This window comes from Artemia franciscana, chromosome 12, assembly GCF_032884065.1.
Source record: "Artemia franciscana chromosome 12, ASM3288406v1, whole genome shotgun sequence".
Lineage (NCBI taxonomy): Eukaryota > Metazoa > Arthropoda > Branchiopoda > Anostraca > Artemiidae > Artemia > Artemia franciscana.
Genome location: NC_088874.1, coordinates 34819304 through 34837311, shown reverse-complemented (window position 1 = coordinate 34837311; position 18008 = coordinate 34819304). Strand labels below are relative to the sequence as shown.

The window sequence follows — 18008 nt, the reverse complement described above, 5'->3', positions numbered from 1 at the left end:
GGAAGTGTGAGTGTATTGTGCATAAGATCGATAAAAGTGAACAAAAACAACTAAGAGAGAAAAACTCAATGAAAAACAACAATCTAGACTGCGGCCAGTAGAGAAAAAATAATGAAAAACTAAAACGGCGCGGATAATTTATCTGTATGTAAACGAGGTGTCTTCAGCAAAGAAGAAACAAAGATAAAAAACGTGGATCAGTTGCGGCAATTGTATGCCATTTGATTAGTTATGGTGATGGTTTTATTTGTTTTAGATTTTTTATCTTTGTTTCTTCTGTGCTGGAGACCCCTCGTTTACATACAGGGAAAATATCCGCGTCGTTTTAGTTTTTCATCTTTTCTCTCTACTGGCCGCAGTCTTGTTTGTTGTTTTTCATTGAGTTTTCCTCTCTTTGTTGTTTTCTGTCATGGCTGGCTAATTCGGCTTAAGATCTCTCATTAAAAAATGAACCAAAAAATAAATGGCAACACAACGAATGATTATTTTAAGAGAGTGAAATTTAGACGAAACTAAATTATATTTCGGCTCTATGTCTAAGACCTGTTTTCAGTAAAATAAATCAATATGAAATTAAATTTACATTAAAATACTTGAAAATCAAAATTACCAATAAAAGTCCCAACATCATTAATTAAAGCGAGTTATGTTTAAGTTTTACCGTCTTAAAATAATTCTTCGTTATTTTACTTTTTTCATTTTTGTAATGGAAAGGCTGCGTATTCCAGTCAATGTTTTTAGTTTATTATTTATTATTATTATTGTTTTTAGTTTTTAGCTTTTTTTTTTTTAGTTAGTATATTTATAAATGAAACTTAACGGTTAGTTAAGGTGATTAGTAAAACGTTCATCCTGTGTAAGGTTAACTGCTCGTGTTTTGTGTGTTTATTTTCGAGTCACACTTGTACTGTGCTCACCGGTGCCTCTTTTATTTGTATTTGATTTATTCATATTTATATATTTTGGATTTAATTTATATATATATATATATATATATATATATATATATATATATATATATGTATGTATATATATATATATATATATATATATATATATATATATATATATATATATATATATATATATATATATATATATATATATATATATATATATATATATATATATATATATATATATATATATATATATATATATATATATATATATATGTATGTATATATATATATATGTATATATATATATATATATATATATATATATATATATATATATATATATATATATATATATATATATATATATATATATATATATATATATATATATATATATATATCCAAAACTCATAGAGGTGAATTGTTTTGCCGTAATGAGCCTGGACTTACGACATACTGTTTTTTTTTTACTGTCTTTTTTTTTATATATGAAGTCATAGTTTTTAAGGTGTTATATTGTTCTTTGCCAAATTTGCAATTCTTATAAAGACCTCGCAAACCCTTTGTTGATCTTTTCTATTCGTTTTTTGTTTGCACTTATGCTCTAAATGTTCATTCGGTCCAAAGATTAAAGCGAGCGTTTTTCTTCTTTTTTTTATACAAAAAAATAATAAAATTAAAGAACTGTCTATTAGTTCTTTTTAAGCGTCAGGAAGTCTTTAACAACTTTGTAAAATTACTAAAAATATGAATTTGAAGAATATAGAAAAACAATACTTTACCCCTACCCTAATATGCAAATATATATTTGTATATTTCCTAAAATTTCCCAAATATATTTATATATATTTCCCAAATTACATATTTCCCTTCTATTCAGTCACTTGTCTTTGTCTTGTCTCACACTAAGCTGAAAGAAACCAACGAAAGAAACCGGTTCTACAATGCATCATTGGATGAATAACTTTTTCATTGGATGAAGGACGACCAGTGGTCGGCGCTATAAAAGACAAGTGCCAAATAGTCGATTAGTTTTATTTTCAAAATTCTCTTTCTCAAAATCATTTGAACAATTTTTGCTCCATACTACATAGTGCGGAGAAATATTAAGAATCCTTGTTGTGTTTCTCGTCCTTAAGGAAACTGTGCATGATGGATATTATTACCACGCTCACTGCAAAGTATTGCGTTACTCCTATTGCTTAGTATGGACACCTGCTTTTTGCAGGGCCCCCTAAAACTGTGCTGGCACTGCTCCAGAGGATCCAAGTTAGGGCTTCAAGAGCAATTTGCTGTATTGATTCATTGCCATCACAATACCTCCGGTGATAGATTAACTTTAGTGTCAGTGGCCGTTTTCTACAAATACACTCACCACTGCAAGCATACAGAAACGCATCACGCTTGCACTACCTTCAAAAGGCCACATTTGGCAATCAGTGCCTGAAAAACAGCTTTGTTAGATGCTCATACCCAATAACAAAGGTCTTCCAACCGCTTGTACCCAGCCTTTTGTTGGTCCTTTGAATAGGCAATTCAACTAACACAACCCTATATAAAATCATAGGTAAAAAGTATTTAGCTTGTGGTATATCTTACTAATTTTTTAGCCACCTAATGCTGCGAAGAATATAAGAAAAATATTGAAACTGTGCACGAGGTTAGGTAGCGAATGAGAAGCCTTAATGTTTTTGTTTTTTAACCTGTATCTACTTTGCAACTTTTTGTTAATATTAGCATATACTTTGCCTTTTTTCTTACGATATGCGACTCTGAAAATATAACGGAATCTCAGAGGAGTCCTCGCAGGGAATTCGGAGTCTAAGTTTTTTAATTCTATTTATTCTTTTTGTTCTTATAGTGAGAGTTCGACTTTGGCTGTATCAATATGTGACCAAGAAGATGTTATAGATGTTCTGAAGTATTTTTTAGATGTGGAAAAATATGGAAAGAGCTCAGTCATTGCTGTTGGTGAGTTTATGATTTTAAAAATGGGTTAGAGCGTTGTTTGACCTTCGCTCTTGTTGTGTTAGAAGCGGTTCTTCGGTATTATTTATTGTTAAGGGGACAAATAACTAAAACTAATAACTAGAATTACGTACTTCCCCTTGGTCAGAATTATCTGTGTATTTTCGATTAATTTCTGCATTTCTCGAAGCTATGTATTATTTTTAATCATGTAGTCATCATATAATATGATTTTATGTCATATTTTGCATCTTATATAATATATTAATCCTTATTTCTCTTTCTTTTCGTGAGACTATTTGACCTTACCAGTATAATTTTTCGTGAAATGAAAAATGATCAAGTGGAAGACGTCATGAAAACAATAAAGTCAAATTCGGCTTTAGTTGACGGTTTTAGCCTTGAGAAATTTAAGGCTGTCACAAATGGATAAAAAAAGAGAAAAAATAAAAAAAAAGCATAAAAGAAAAAATAACGGGCATAAAATGGGAAATGAAAAAAAAGAGAAAAAATAATGAAAAAAGCATAAAAGAAAAAATAACAGACATAAAGGGTGACAAAAGAGAAATGACCTATATTGATTTTTTCACAGTGATCAAACATAATTGACAAAGTTGTTCAGGAGAAACTATAATCTTACCTTGATTCTTTTGGGTTTTTATGTCACACGGAATTTCAATTCCGAGAATCTCATTTTATTAGTCATAAACTGCACCATTTTCTGGATATTTTAAACCATCTTCTGATGTATTTCGTTCTTCTCCTTTAGCTATTTTTATTGATTTAAAGAAAGCTTTGGTACTGTTAACTTGAGTTTTTGTTAGAGTTGCACATATAGAGACACAAGGAAATTGATTGATTGGTTTTGTTCTTATTTAGATTGTAGATAAAAGCTTGTAGTCGTGGGTGATATTGTCAGTTCGCCTCTTCTGAACAATCTCGGGTACCGCAAGGTTCTGTCCTAGTTACCCTTTTATTTTTAAATTAGTCGACCCATTATGGTTCTACATTCCTGATGCAACCATAACATCCTTTGCAGATGACATCATAGGGTTGCTGGGAAGACTTAGTCAGCTCGTCTCAAAAGCAAAAAAATGTTACAAAAACCTGCATGTTTTTAATAGCCTTAGTTGTTTTGCAGTGGCTGTAAGCAAATATTGCCTGAGTTTTAGTATTGCCAGGGTTATTGATAGTGTTCTCGATTTAATCAATTTTGACGATAAGGAGATAAGAGATTAAGCAGATAAGTTGATACAGGGTTTTTTAATCAGTTATAATAAAAGTTAATACATATTAATTAAGTTAAAAAATAAGTTATCACCAAATTATTCTTGTTAGATTTGTCAATGAATTCTGCGTATCATTCTAATGGGACAACAAATTCCACGGAACTAGCACACGAGAGACGACATGCAGCCGAGTCTAGTTTTGTATTTTGGCATGTGAGTCTATCGGTTTAGAATAATTTTTCCTGGAAGAAATAGGATGGCCGAGAGTGTATATTCTTTTATAAACAAGATAAAGAATTGCTTGATGAGTAGAAATGGGTGAGGAGTAATTAAAATATTGAGTCCTGCCGCAAACAAATCGGTATAGATTTTAACGTGATAGGTATCAGATTAGAAAGGTATTAATAATCGAATTTCAGTTTCTCATTTCATGACCAAAAGGTACAAGGTGTGTATACCCACAAGCAGTGTACACCCCAAGGTGTTTATACTACAATTAGTGTGATGCTCCAGTAACTGGCTAAGGGAAATAATGGTGATTCAGTTGAATTTTACAAACAGTTACAGGAACAAATAGGCAGGATCTCTGTTAGAAATATGATATGTTTATTAGAGGGATATTTTTATTAGATTTTATTATTTTTATATTTTTATTAGATATTTTATTATATTATAATTTCACAAAATTATAATATATAAAATTAACAACAATAATTGCCACATACTCACGAAAATAAGTCGACAAATATACACAAAATTATAATATATACAATTATCAACAATAATTCGGATTAAAAAGTCGACCCAGCATTAAAGAACTTAACAAACGAGGGCACAAAACTAAGCTCATAACGAACATGTGACACAGTCACAGGTTGAAGTTTCGGTACAGGCTCTGCAACGGCCCTGAGTGGCCTTACCCGTGCTGGTTGATGTTGGGGCGGGAGGATATTTCGGTGTATAGGGCTGGACAGGATTTTATTGCCAAAGGATAGGGCGAGTTTTAAACGACGAAATTGAAGGGTTTGAAGTTGAAACTGATTAAGGAGGGATATGTATGGTACTTTTGGGGCTTTTGAGGTTACTAGGAGGGCACGGTATTGCACCCTCTCAACCCGATCCGACTGTTCCCTAGTCAGCCCGAAATGCCATACAGGGCAACAGTATCAAAGTGTGGAACGAATAAAAGAGAAATATATGCGTAGGAGGTGTGGTGCAGAGATTCCATGGCGAGCCAACAACTTCAGAGACCTGATGGCCAAATTAGTTTTTTTTTTTTTATAATGCCATCAACATCTTTGTTCCACTTCAGATCCGAAGGGATATGAACACCGAGCAGTTTAATTTCGGTCACGTGACTGGCGCTGGGAATAGGTGGATTAAAAGCTGGTAAAGTAAATATACTTATATTAATAACTAAAGTAAATAATTAAAGTAAATAATTTTAATAATTATTTATAAAGTAAATAAGTTTAGTAATTAAAGTAATATACTTCAAGTTTTAACTGTTACAAAATCAGAGCCACAAGCTCCATTTTTAATATTTTTCAAAGTTTCAGAAAGCTCAGAAGCATTGATTGGCTTCAAATATGCTGAAACAAAACTTGCATTCAATAGATATTTTTAGAACTACCTTCATGCTCAGAAATAACAATACTTTGAACCAAATTCTTCCCCACATTAGCAAAATGACGGCACATTCTATGTAGAACACTAATTACTTGACCATGTGCGACAAGTCTGGACTATTAGATATTTATGATTAATACAAAATAGTTACCCAATTTAAAATATTGTAAGAAAGTTGAAACATGCAAATAATATCATTTGTAAGATAGGATACTCAACAGAGAGCATAGCTCTGATTCTCGAAATTTCCCGCACTTTCACTTAGTTGTTATTGATAATTTTGGCAATCAATTAGTTAGTACTACTACTAACAGCTAAGAGCAGCACCAAGACGCCTGAGACCAACTCCTCTTCCACCTCAATCTATTCAAAGCATTACTCTTGCCCCCCCCCCGCCCAATAAGCTCTATTTCTCTTTAAACCCTTTTTATTGCTTCTTCCATTCGGGGAAGAATTCAGGATTTTTGTTTTGTTCTTCCATTCTTCCATTCAGGAAAGAAGGGTTCTTTCATGACTTATTCCATTCAGGAAAAAATTCATGTTTTTCGTTTGGCTCTTCCATTCTTCCTTTCAGGGAAGAATGGTCCTTCGATGAATTATTTCATCCAGGGAAGAATTCATGCTTTTCGTTTAGTTCTTCCATTCAGGGAAGAATGGTTCTTCCATGAAGTATTCCATTCAGGGAAGAATTCATGCTTTTCGTCAATTATCGCTCTAAAATTATAAATTTGGTTGGAATATTCTTTCCCCATCTTAGAACCACACTGTTCATCCCTGGAAACTTTATCACCAGCATTTACTAGTCTAATAAGTCGTATTTTGTTAAGTAATTCACTTCCTACGGAAATTCATTATTTTGGATTGTTTTTATCGTAAGTAAAGCGTTCCCTGTAATTAAAACTTTAAAGTTTCTTAAGTAGTTAAAAAAGCTACTAAATTTATTAATTACCACATTCACTCTAATCACCTTTCTTATAGAGGGGTTCGATTCGACTTTTTGTAAGCTCCCAGGTACTTCATTATTACTGTTTTTTTTTTTTTTTTTTTTTTGTTTTTTCATATTCCTATTCTTTAGTAACCTATCTTTGACTTCGCACCTACCATATTTTAAAATCTCATTTAGTACACTATCAACACCAGAGACCTTATTGTTTTATAATCTGTTTAGTACTGTATCTAACTAGTCTTTGCAAAATAAATTCCCTTCAAATCAAACTAGTAAAATAATTGTAAAGATATTATAATATAGTAAGAATAATTATCCATACTCTTCGTTATCATATTTCATAACTTTTTCACGAGCTTCTAACCTCATAGCTCCATGTACGAATTAAATGAAAAAAAAGTATTTTTTAACTGAAAGTCAGGAGCATCATTAAAACTTAAAACGAACAGAAATTATTACATATATGAAGGGGATTGCCCCCTCCTCCACACATCACTCTTTACGCTACAGTTTTTCAGTACTCCTAAAAAAGCTTCTAACTGTTATAACAGTCGGTCCTTGTGTTTCAGGAGTCGTTCTTAAAGAATTAGGACAAAATTCAAACTTTGGCGTAAAGAGCAAAGTGTTGAGAAGGGGGCAATTCTCTTCATATACGTAATATTTTCTGCTCGTTTCAGGTCTAATGTTGCTCCTTACTTTCAGTTGAAAAAACTTTTTAATTTAATTTTTGATCGTTTTTAAATGATGCTAGGAAATCTGGCCCCACCTCTACGGAGAAATCACCCTCCACACGGAAATATTCTCTTAGACAATTTAATTCTGGTGAAAAATTATCCCGGAAAATCACACTTTACAACTCCAGGCGTAAAATCGAGACGGAAAAGAGAAAGGATTCTTGCAAATTTCTCCAGAGTGTAATTTTCCCTGATAAGTTCACCATGGAAACTTCCCTCCCCATGGAAAATTCCTCCATGAATTAATCCCTGGCGGAAAATCAGCATAACCAGCCGATTCTTTTGATATATTAAATTAAAAAAACAAGTTTTTTTTAACTGAAAGTAAGGAGCGACATTAAAACTTAAAACGCACAGAAATTACTTCGTATATGAAAGAGGCTGCTTCCTCATCAGCGCCCCGTTCTTTACGCTAAAGTTTGACCTTTTCTCTCAATTCTTCTTTTTAAAACAGTAAAAAACTATAGCGTAAAGAGTGGAGCGTTGATGAGGAAGCAGCCTCTATCATATACGAAGTAATTTCTGTGCGTTTTAAGTTTTAATGTCGCTTCTTACTTTCAGTTAAAAAAACTTGTTTTTTTAATTTAATTTCTGAACGTTTTTGAATCAATGCATGTTTTGATTTTGGCTCTCCGCAAAGGAATAATCAAAACGAAATTTGCATATTTTTTTTTTTTTTTTGGGTAAATGGCTTTCTCATAATTTTGATCGAATGATTTTGAGAAAAAAGAGCGGGGGACGAAGCCTAGTTGCCCTCCGATTTTTTGGTTAATTAAAAAGGCAACTAGAACTTTTAATTTCTTACGAATCTTTTTATTGGTAAAAGATTTACGTAACTTATAAATTAGCTTACGTAAAGAACTTTTGTATTCTCATGTTTTTATTACATATATGAGGGGATTCGCCCCATCGTCAGTACCTCGCTCTTTACACTAAAGCTTAAATTTTATCCCAATTCATTAAGAATGACCCCTGAATCACAAAAGCCGTAGAATCAATAGTTGAAATTACTAAAAATACTTTAGCGTAAAGAGCGAGGTATTAGAAGGAGGTGAGCCCCTCATATGGGTAATAATTTCTGTTTATCTTAAGTTTTATTGCTGTTCCTTACTTCCAGCTGAAAAAGCTTTTTCACATTTATTTTTTTTAATTGTTTTTTTTTTAAATAACGCTAGTAAATCCTGCTCTCCCTCCATGGAAATGTTCTTCTCCCATGACAAATTCTCGATAGAAAGTACCTCCAGCATATCCTCCTCTTCTCAACCCCTCCCCCCAACCGAAAAAATCCTCCTGAAAACGCCTGTATACTTCCCAATAACCATTACTATATGTAAGCACAGGTCAAAGTTTGTAACTTGTTGCCCCTCCCACGGGGACTGTGGGGGAGTAAGTCGTCCCCAAAGACATAGTTATAAGGTTTTTCGACTACGTTGAATAAAATGGCTATCTCAGAATTTTGATCCGTTGACTTTGGGAAAATAATTAGCGTGGGAGGGGGCATAAGGTGCCTCCAATTTTTTTGGTCACTTAAAAAGGGCACTAGAACTTTTCATTTCCGTTAGAATGAGCCCTCTTGCAACATTCTAGGACAACTGGGTTGATACGATCACCCCTGGGAAAAAAACAACAAAAAAACCAAAAAACAAATAAACACGCATTCTGGATCTGCCTTCTGGCAAAAAATGCAAAATTCCACATTTTTGTAGATAGGAGCTCGAAACTTCTACAGTAGGGTTCTCTGATACGCTGAATCTGATGGTGTGATTTTCGTTAAGATTCTATGACTTTTAGGGGGTGTTACCCCCTATTTTCTAAAATAACGCAAATTTTCTCAGGCTCGTAACTTTTCATGGGTAAGACTAAACTTGATGAAACTTATATATTTAAAACCAGCATTAAAATGCGATTCTTTTGATGTAGCTATTGGTATCAAAATTCCATTTTTTAGAGTTTTGGTTACTACTGAGCCGGGTCGTTACCACGAACTGTTTGATCTATTGGTATTAAAATTCAGTTTCCACTAATTTTCCTAGCTCCATTTCTAACTTTTCTTCTTATATACCTTATATTGCTTTGCAAAACCATTCCGTCTATTTTCTACATTGTCAGATTCTAAACTAACTCAATATTCAACCGTTTCTGAAAAATTCCTCCAACGTTCTCATCTTGGAGCCTACCAGCATCATAACTTCCAGTAAGGTATACCCTTCCCAAATATCAGTTTTACATTAACTCTAGACACTACTACCAGATTTGGTTTTCGGAGGGGTTTATCTACTGAGCATGCTGTTTTATTTTTGACAACATTTGTGAGTGATGTATTGGATAATGGTGTGAAATTCACTTCTGTTTTTCTTGATATTTGTAAAAGCTTTTGACAGCGTTGACCATTTTATACTCATTGCCAAATTAGAAAATTGCGGTTTTAGAGGACCATTTCTTGAATAATTGTCCTCGTTTAAAAAAAAAGAACTCATTATTTACAACTAGTGGATAATGTTTCTTCAGTCAGTAATGTTAAATTTGGAGTATCCCAAGGATCTGTTCTTGGTCCCCTGTTATTTCTAGTTTTTATAAATGATTTATGCAGAGCCTTTAATACGATTTCGTAAGATCTTGACTTTGGATGTGACAAGGAAAAAGTAATTGTCTCCAGCTTTATGGACGACACTCATTTAACTGTTTCTGCCCAACCAGGAATTCAGCTGTTGAATCTTATTAGTTCTTGTCTGAAGTTTGTTCAAAAGTGGATGAAGCTTAATAAGTTAAATTTGAATTATAATGGATCTTGTTTTTTATTGTATGGTAGGAGCTCATATTATTACCCTTGTATAGATTAACTAAATTTTGATGATAGGAGCGTTTTAAGAACAAATTGTACAAAATATCTAGGACCTTTAATTGATGAATATCTTAGTTTTAGAGAACATATACATTATATTAGTCTTAAACTCGCTAAGAGTGTTGGCATTTTAAGAAAGTTGAAGTATATTTTCCCAAGAGATATTTTAAGAACACTGTATTATTCCTTAATTCATCCTTATCTGCTATATTGTTGTACTATTTGGGGTAGTATATTTCCTTCTCATCTCCATCATATTCGAGTTTTGCAGAATAAGGTGCTTCAAGTGTTATGCGGCGTTTGTTTTAAAGACTCGGTACAAAAGAGGTATATAGATCGCAAAATCTTGCCCTTAGCAGAACTTATTACTTTTTATCGAAGCCTTTTTATCTATAAATATTTTCAAAATTGTTTACCAATATGTTTTGAAAGTATGTTTGAATTAGGAAGTGATATTTATAAACATTGTACGAGACAGTTCAATAAAAGTCATTGTCCGCTTGCTTTTACTCGCAGATCTCAATTTTCTATTCGGCATGTATGGAATTGTTACCTACGACTTTGAGAAAAGTGGATAATTTTCGTGAATTCCGGCGGGAATTAAAGCTTTTGCCTGCATGTTTATAGGTTTGATAGTTGAGTGGAGCCAAGATGTTGGTTTTGTTTTAGCTGATAGTGGTCAAGTGGTTTTAGTTTCTTTTTCTTTTGTATTTTTTGTCTTTCCTGAAATGTAATCAAGAATCGATCGAAATGCAGGGTAATTGAAGTTTTTCTTTTCTTTTCCTTTTTTCTTTTCTTTTCCTTTTTTCTTTGTCTTTTCTTTCCTTTTTTCTTTTCTTTTTAATTTTCCTCTCCCTTTTCGTATTGTTTTATTTGCATGTGCACTGGGGTTGTAAGCCCAAACAAGCTTCGCTTCGGGCCATTTGCGTGTTTTATTTTGTTTTTAATATACTAATGAACACATCTTTTTCTCTCTCACGCCATCAAAATCAAAATTTGACCCTACATACAGAAAAAGCTAGACGTGGCTTTAAAAAGATTGAACGCAGTTACCCTTAGAGGGGGGGGGGTGTCAGACTTTTTTGGGGGGGAGTAGTCAGAACTAGAAAAGGGAAAATGTTTAGTCACTTAATTTTTTAATTTTTTTCTTGGATATTGTGGAATTTATGCAACATCAGAAATTACTATGAGATTGATGGATACTCGGAAAGATTCAGCGTCGTTTTTGCTATGAATCTGATTGTTTAATAGCTAAGTCAGTCAAGTAATGGAACAAGATATCAGGCCTACGAAACATCACCAAGCTTTCATCTTCTTGTTATTCTTTCAGGAAACCTTTTGCTAACATTGTCTGAAGATAATGAGGATGCCGTAGAGAAGCTGAAGTCCGTAGACACTAGTATAATGAATATTCTTTCAATGAATATTTCTGGTGAAGCTTCACTTAACCCAAGGGATTTGCTCATTCGGATTTTAGCAGCTGGTAAGCTCGTTTGCTTCTTTGAGATGTGGTTTCCTCCTCTTATCTTCATCCTCTTTATGGTTTCCTCCTCTTATCTTCATCCTCTTTACGGTTTCCTCCTCTTATCTTCATCCTCTTTACGCTTTCCTCCTCTTGTCTTCATGCTCTTTACGGTTTCCTCCTCTTATCTTCATCCTCTTTACGTTTTCCTCCTCTTATCTTCATCCTCTTTACGGTTTCCTCCTCCTACCTTCATCCTCTTTACGGTTTCCTCTTCCTATCTTCATCCTCTTTACGGTTTCCTCTCTTATCTTCATCCTCTTTACGGTTTCCTTTCTTATCTTCATCCTCTTTACGGTTTCCTCCTCTTATCTTCATCCTCTTTACGGTTTCCTCATCTTGTCTTCATTTTCTTTACGGTTTCCTCCTCTTATCTTCATCCTCTTTACGGTTTCCTCCTCTTATCTTCATCCTCTTTACGGTTTCCTCCTCTTTACGGTTTCCTCCTCTTATCTTCATCCTCTTTACGGTTTCTTCCTCTTTTCTTCATCCTCTTTACGATTTCCTCCTCTTATCTTCATCCTCTTTACGGTTTCCTCCTCTTATCTTCATCCTCTTTACGGTTTCCTCATCTTGTCTTCATTTTCTTTACGGTTTCCTCCTCTTATCTTCATCCTCTTTACGGTTTCCTCCTCTTATCTTCATCCTCTTTACGGTTTCCTCCTCTTATCTTCATCCTCTTTACGGTTTCCTCCTCTTATCTTCATCCTCTTTACGGTTTCCTCCTCTTATCTTCATCTCATATCTAGGTTGCTTTATAGGATAGTTGCAATGATATGATTTAGGATAGATGCAAGATTTTTTTTTTTTTTTTTTTTTTTTTTTTTTTTTTTTTTTTTTTTTTTTTTTTTTTTTTTTTTTTTTTTTTAGTAACGACTAATACTAATGGCAATTACTTGATAATACTAGGAATTATATATTATCAAGACTAATAATACGCCTTTGTGTAACTAATGATGTCGCAAATCTTTAAAAGAAATAAAAATAAAAGCTAGATTCTCTATCGGGCAATTTTTCTAAACTACAGCTTTTCTAAAATTAATCCATCTTAGTATTAATACAAATTTAACATTCGTAGTAAATCGTCTAATTGTTGCTAATGGTGGCACAGAATCCATATATTTTGAGAAGGAAAAGAATTGGATAATTAATGGTTTTGCAATTGAAGGCCATTGGCTATTGAAGGTGCCGCAAGCCCAGTACAAAAAAATATTGAATATACATACCCTGTTGAACACCTTACTTACAAGCAAGTCGTATCCAGGATTTTGTTTGGAGGATTTTTCGGTGGTGGGGGAGTAGGGCTACAAAAAAAAACTTTGGAAAACACATCAAATTTCGCTTTTATGCATTTTCGTCACGTTTTTCGAGTCTGACAAAGATTTTGGGGGTTTTTTATGACTTTGCTGACATAACTGGTTTGGAACAACAATTTTGTTTTATTTCTTAGCCTCCGAATGAAGACTGAAGCTGTTCCCATCAAAGCTTCATGAATATATTGTTTCAAGAAGGATTTTTTCAAAAAAGGCCGATAAAGTTGGCTCAAAACATGCTCTGTTCTTAGAACCGATTTCATTCTGTGTTTTCTGACATCCAATCAATGTCTTTATTTTTAATTATCCGTGTAAACAACCTAAGGTTGTATTACTTGACCAAAAAAAGAAGCCTAACAGAACCTCTGTTTTCAATTTTTAAGATACTGTATATATAAGCTAAGGCCACATTTATTCGCCTCAGAATACAGCACCTACTGATTGTTTTTTCTTTTATATTTAACGGGGATAGCAACTCGATACTGGCCAACTAAGGCCACATTTCTCTGTCCACCTAACAACTAAAGTTACGTTTCTTTGCCTCAGAATACAGCACCTACTGATTGTTTTTTTTCTTTTTTATTTAACGGGAATAGCAACGCGATACTGGCCAACTAAGGCCACATTTCTTTGGCCACATAACAACTAAGGTTACATTTCTTTGCCTCAGAGTAGAGCACCTACTGATGGTTTTCTCTTTTATATTTAACGGGGATAGCAACTCGATACTGGCCAACTAAGGCCACATTTCTTTGGCCACATAACAACTAAGGTTACGTTTCTTTGCCTCAGAGTAGAGCACCTACTGATGGTTTTCCCTTTTATATTTAACGGGGATAGCAACTCGATACTGGCCAACTAAGGCCACATTTCTTTGGCCACATAACAACTAAGGTTACATTTCTTTGCCTCAGAGTAGAGTACCTACTGATTGTTTTCTCTTTCATATTTAACGGGGATAGCAACTCGATACTGGCCAACTAAGGCCACATTTCTTTGGCCACATAACAACTAAGGTTACATTTCTTTGCCTCAGAGTAGAGCACCTACTGATGGTTTTTTCTTTTATATTTAACGGGGATAGCAACTCGATACTGGCCAACTAAGGCCAAAACATGAGCAACATTAGATTTTTCACGGGTAGGCTCGCGTGTGACAGAGGAAAATCATTGGTATGGCTTTAATAATGCAAAAGTTAAAGATAACATGAAATTTTGAAGGATATTTCTATGGCCCAAAACAAGAATATAAAAATAGGAAAAATTGAAGGGAATAGTTTTCCTTACCGAGAAGAAAAAAGTTTTGACGCTCTATGGTGCAGTATTGCAATCTAAAACCACAGATAATCTGTGCTAAACCTATTGGGTTACCCCTTTGCGGTATAACACTTTGTGGCAAATTTCAAATAGCCCCGCCACTTCGTGGATCCCTCTCCCACTATTTATGAAATTCTGGCTAGTTCTCTGTGACAGTGTTGACTAGAAGTGAGCACTAGCAATTTCTGTATTTGCAAAAATTTAATTCACCCCCCTCCCCCCTTTAGAAATCCTGGATAGGTCACTCAGTTAAGTCATACCTGTGAGATGGGACAGGAGCGAACCGCTTCGCTGGCTCGCCGTATTTCCTTCTACTTTCGCAATTGTGAATAATACGAATTCGCACCATTATTCAGTGACTGATAAATACGACTGTTGATGGTAGATTAAATGGGGGGAGCTTTTTATACGTGCCGAGAATGTAGAAGCCACAATTATTGATTTTATAAAAGTTTGATTATACTGTCTAAATCAATTTACAGTGGTGGTGACAAAACAGTTTTTTTTTTTTTATTATTATTAGATTGTGTTGAATAATGCGTCAAACAAGGCTGGGTGCTACCACCGTATATTTCAAAAATATTTTAGGTAATTGTAATTGTGTTTTCTGTCGAGTAGTGTGTTATGGCAACAATGGTCTGAGCCATGTTGCTTACGTGGATGACATTTTACTATGCGGATTACGCGTAGTAGAAAACGTTTGGGTCTTGAAAATAATCTTCATTAACTAGCTAAAATAAGATTGCATGTAAATTTTGCTAAGTGTCAGTTTTCATGTTTGTTGGCCCTAACTAACCCTCCATTTGGAGAGCTCTATGCTGCCTAGCTCGAAGAAAATCAATTGGATTGGAGTGTCTTTTTGTTTAACTCTGTCTTCAACATATTCTGAGTTAGTTAGTCTAAAGATTTAAAAAAATAGAATTTTTCATGGGAAAATTTGTCCAAACCATGGTCCAAAAAATATGGGTAACTTTCAAGAGTGAGAGCTGGTGGAAGTATCGAAAAAAAAGCCTTAACGCAATCTAGCGTTTGTCGACACTTGGCATTTTTTTCAGTTTACTAATGAGAATAATTTAATTTATGTGGTTGGCAAAATTGGTGAAGTAATAAATGTCTGATTGCAGTTCCTTACAGGAAAATGATTACAATATGCCAAATGTAGACCAAGGGCTAGATAGCGTTGATGTTTTTTAATGGTACTAGCGCCAGTTCCCAATCTTATGAGCTGCTCATAATCTTTGTCGCGGTAGACTTAACCGACGCGGGCTTTACAGATTGGATGGTTCATTATGCCCTAGATCAGTTTTTTTTTTTTTTTTTTTTTAAGGTTTGCTTCTTTAAGCAAACCTTACCAAACCTTTAAGTCTTTTTTAAGTCTTTAAAGTCTTTTTAAGGTCTTCTTCTAAGGTTTTCTTTTAAGATCTTCTCTGGAAAAGTGAATATAAAGAGTTGAGTGTTGCACGTTTCCAGTATGTAAAATTTCTTTTTATTTTTGACCCACCTTTATATAATAGTAAGATTGTGGCGCAATTTACTCCTTTCAGGCTTGATAAACTAGCTGTTGAAATGTTTTCAGAATCACCTGATCTGTTGAGTGTTAATTATCCGCTGTTTAGGTTTTTTCCTTCGTGACTATGGTTAGTTTTTTGATTTTTGTGTATATTTATTGTTTATTCAATATTTTTGTGTTAGTTATTCTTTTTACTTTTACTCAGCAGTGGCTGTTTTCATCATGGGTACTAAATAAATGACATTAATTATTTTTTTTCGCCCATTTTCATAGCCTGCTTTTTTACTAATTGATTAGTTTTTTAAAACATTTTTTGTCATCTGTTTTTTTTATTAATTGATTTTACCCTATTTTTGTCACCTGTTATGACTATTTTTTTTTTTTTTTTTTTACGGATTGATTAGTCTTTTTCACCCCTTGCTGTCACCTGTTCTTTTTATTAATTGATTTACCCTTATTTTTCACCTGCTAGCTCCTCCTCCCTGTTTTTGTACCCGCTATAGCACATTTTCTTTCTCTTTTTACTGATTGGTCGTCTTTTTCACCCCCTGTTGTCACCTGTCACCTGTTTTTTTATTAATTGATTTTTCCCCATTATTTCACCTGGTTTGAAACATTTCATTCTGTTTTTACCAATTGATTAGTCATTTCCACCCATGTTAGTAACCTACTGTTACACTTTACTTCTGAATTCACTAGTATTTACCGTATACTTCTTTCATGTTTTTTCTTTTCTTTTTCCTTTTTTTGCCCTTTAAACAAAGATGTTAGGATGTATTGCTTGTTATTCTGTAACTGTGTCAGATCTGCTCTTCAAAAATGTCATCTAACGCCTTTTTTATGTACAGCAACCATTCTGCACAACATCTTCAATTCCTTCTTTTTTTCGTTTTTTTATTCCTTCTTTTTTTCTTTTTTTTATGTACAGCAACCATTCTGCACAACATCTTCAATTCCTTCTTTTTTTCTTTTTTTTTATTCCTTCTTTTTTTCTTTTTTTTTTATGTACAGCAACCATTCTGCACAACATCTTCAATTCCTTCTTTTTTCCTTTTTTTTTATTCCTTCTTTTTTTCTTTTTTTTATGTACAGCAACCATTCTGCACAACATCTTCAATTCTTTCTTTTTTTTCTTTTTTTTATTCCTTCTTTTTTTCATTTTTTTTATGTACAGCAACCATTCTGCACAACATCTTCAATTCCTTCTTTTTTTCTAGGCATTACCCACAATCTGTGCAATGGGGACTTGTCATTACTTCCTGACAACGTGCAGGCTCTTGTTGGGGAGTCCATTAAATTGGCCTTACATGAAAATGTGTTTGATTCTATGAGTGTCCTATTTAATATAATTGAAGGAAATAGTTTAGAAGGAATGGAAGAAGAAGCAGATAGAGATAAACATATTGATAGTGTATTTGAATCAATAGATTTTCACCTTTTGGCTCAAAGCTCTGCTCTTATACTTTTGGCAAATTTATGTTGTTCAAGTAAGTTTCTTAATTATCTGTTTTCTTCTTTTGATAATCGAAAAAATAAAGTTTTCTCTTTTAAGTTTCATTTTTCTTTCTAGTTTGTATTCTTACAGGTTTATTTTTCTTTTTTCTCTTTATTTTCTTTGTTTTTATCTTTAGTTTCTTTGTTCGAGGGATCGTAAACGGTCTCTTTGCTGGATATATTTGTGTAACATTGTAGGGGTGATAGATAACTTTACAGCCTCTCTTAGGGGTTGGCAAATGTAAGAGAAAAAATATAATAAGAATTGTGTGGTATGGTGCTCATACTTTTTCTTTAGATGCATTTTTTTTTACTTTATTTATAAATCAAATACATTTAACTAATATGCAAGCACTCGTCCAAAGAAATATACAAAAAGCACTTGCGACGGGGTGGGTAAATAAAACTCATTTTTTAACTAATAATTCACTAAAAAAAACCTAATAACAACCAATCTCTCATCAACTCATCAATAATAATACACAGAAAAGAGAGAAAAAATAAAAATAAATAAATAAAAGAAATATGAACCTTAGCTTAGCAAATACTTTTTCAATTTATTTTTGAGTAACCCCAGGTGCTCAGCCGCCCAAATGCTCTCAA

At 33.4% G+C, this 18008-nt stretch overlaps 1 protein-coding gene across 1 annotated transcript in view; it reads left to right on the top strand.

The window, feature by feature from the left end:
* Positions 1 to 18008, top strand: part of LOC136034029 (HEAT repeat-containing protein 3-like) — a 66513-nt gene that overhangs the window by 25252 nt on the left and 23253 nt on the right. The window contains exons 5-7 of the mRNA XM_065715089.1: positions 2764 to 2873; positions 11581 to 11733; positions 17129 to 17398. Of these exons, the coding sequence (XP_065571161.1) occupies positions 2764 to 2873; positions 11581 to 11733; positions 17129 to 17398 (533 nt within the window). The remainder of the gene's footprint in view (positions 1 to 2763; positions 2874 to 11580; positions 11734 to 17128; positions 17399 to 18008) is intronic.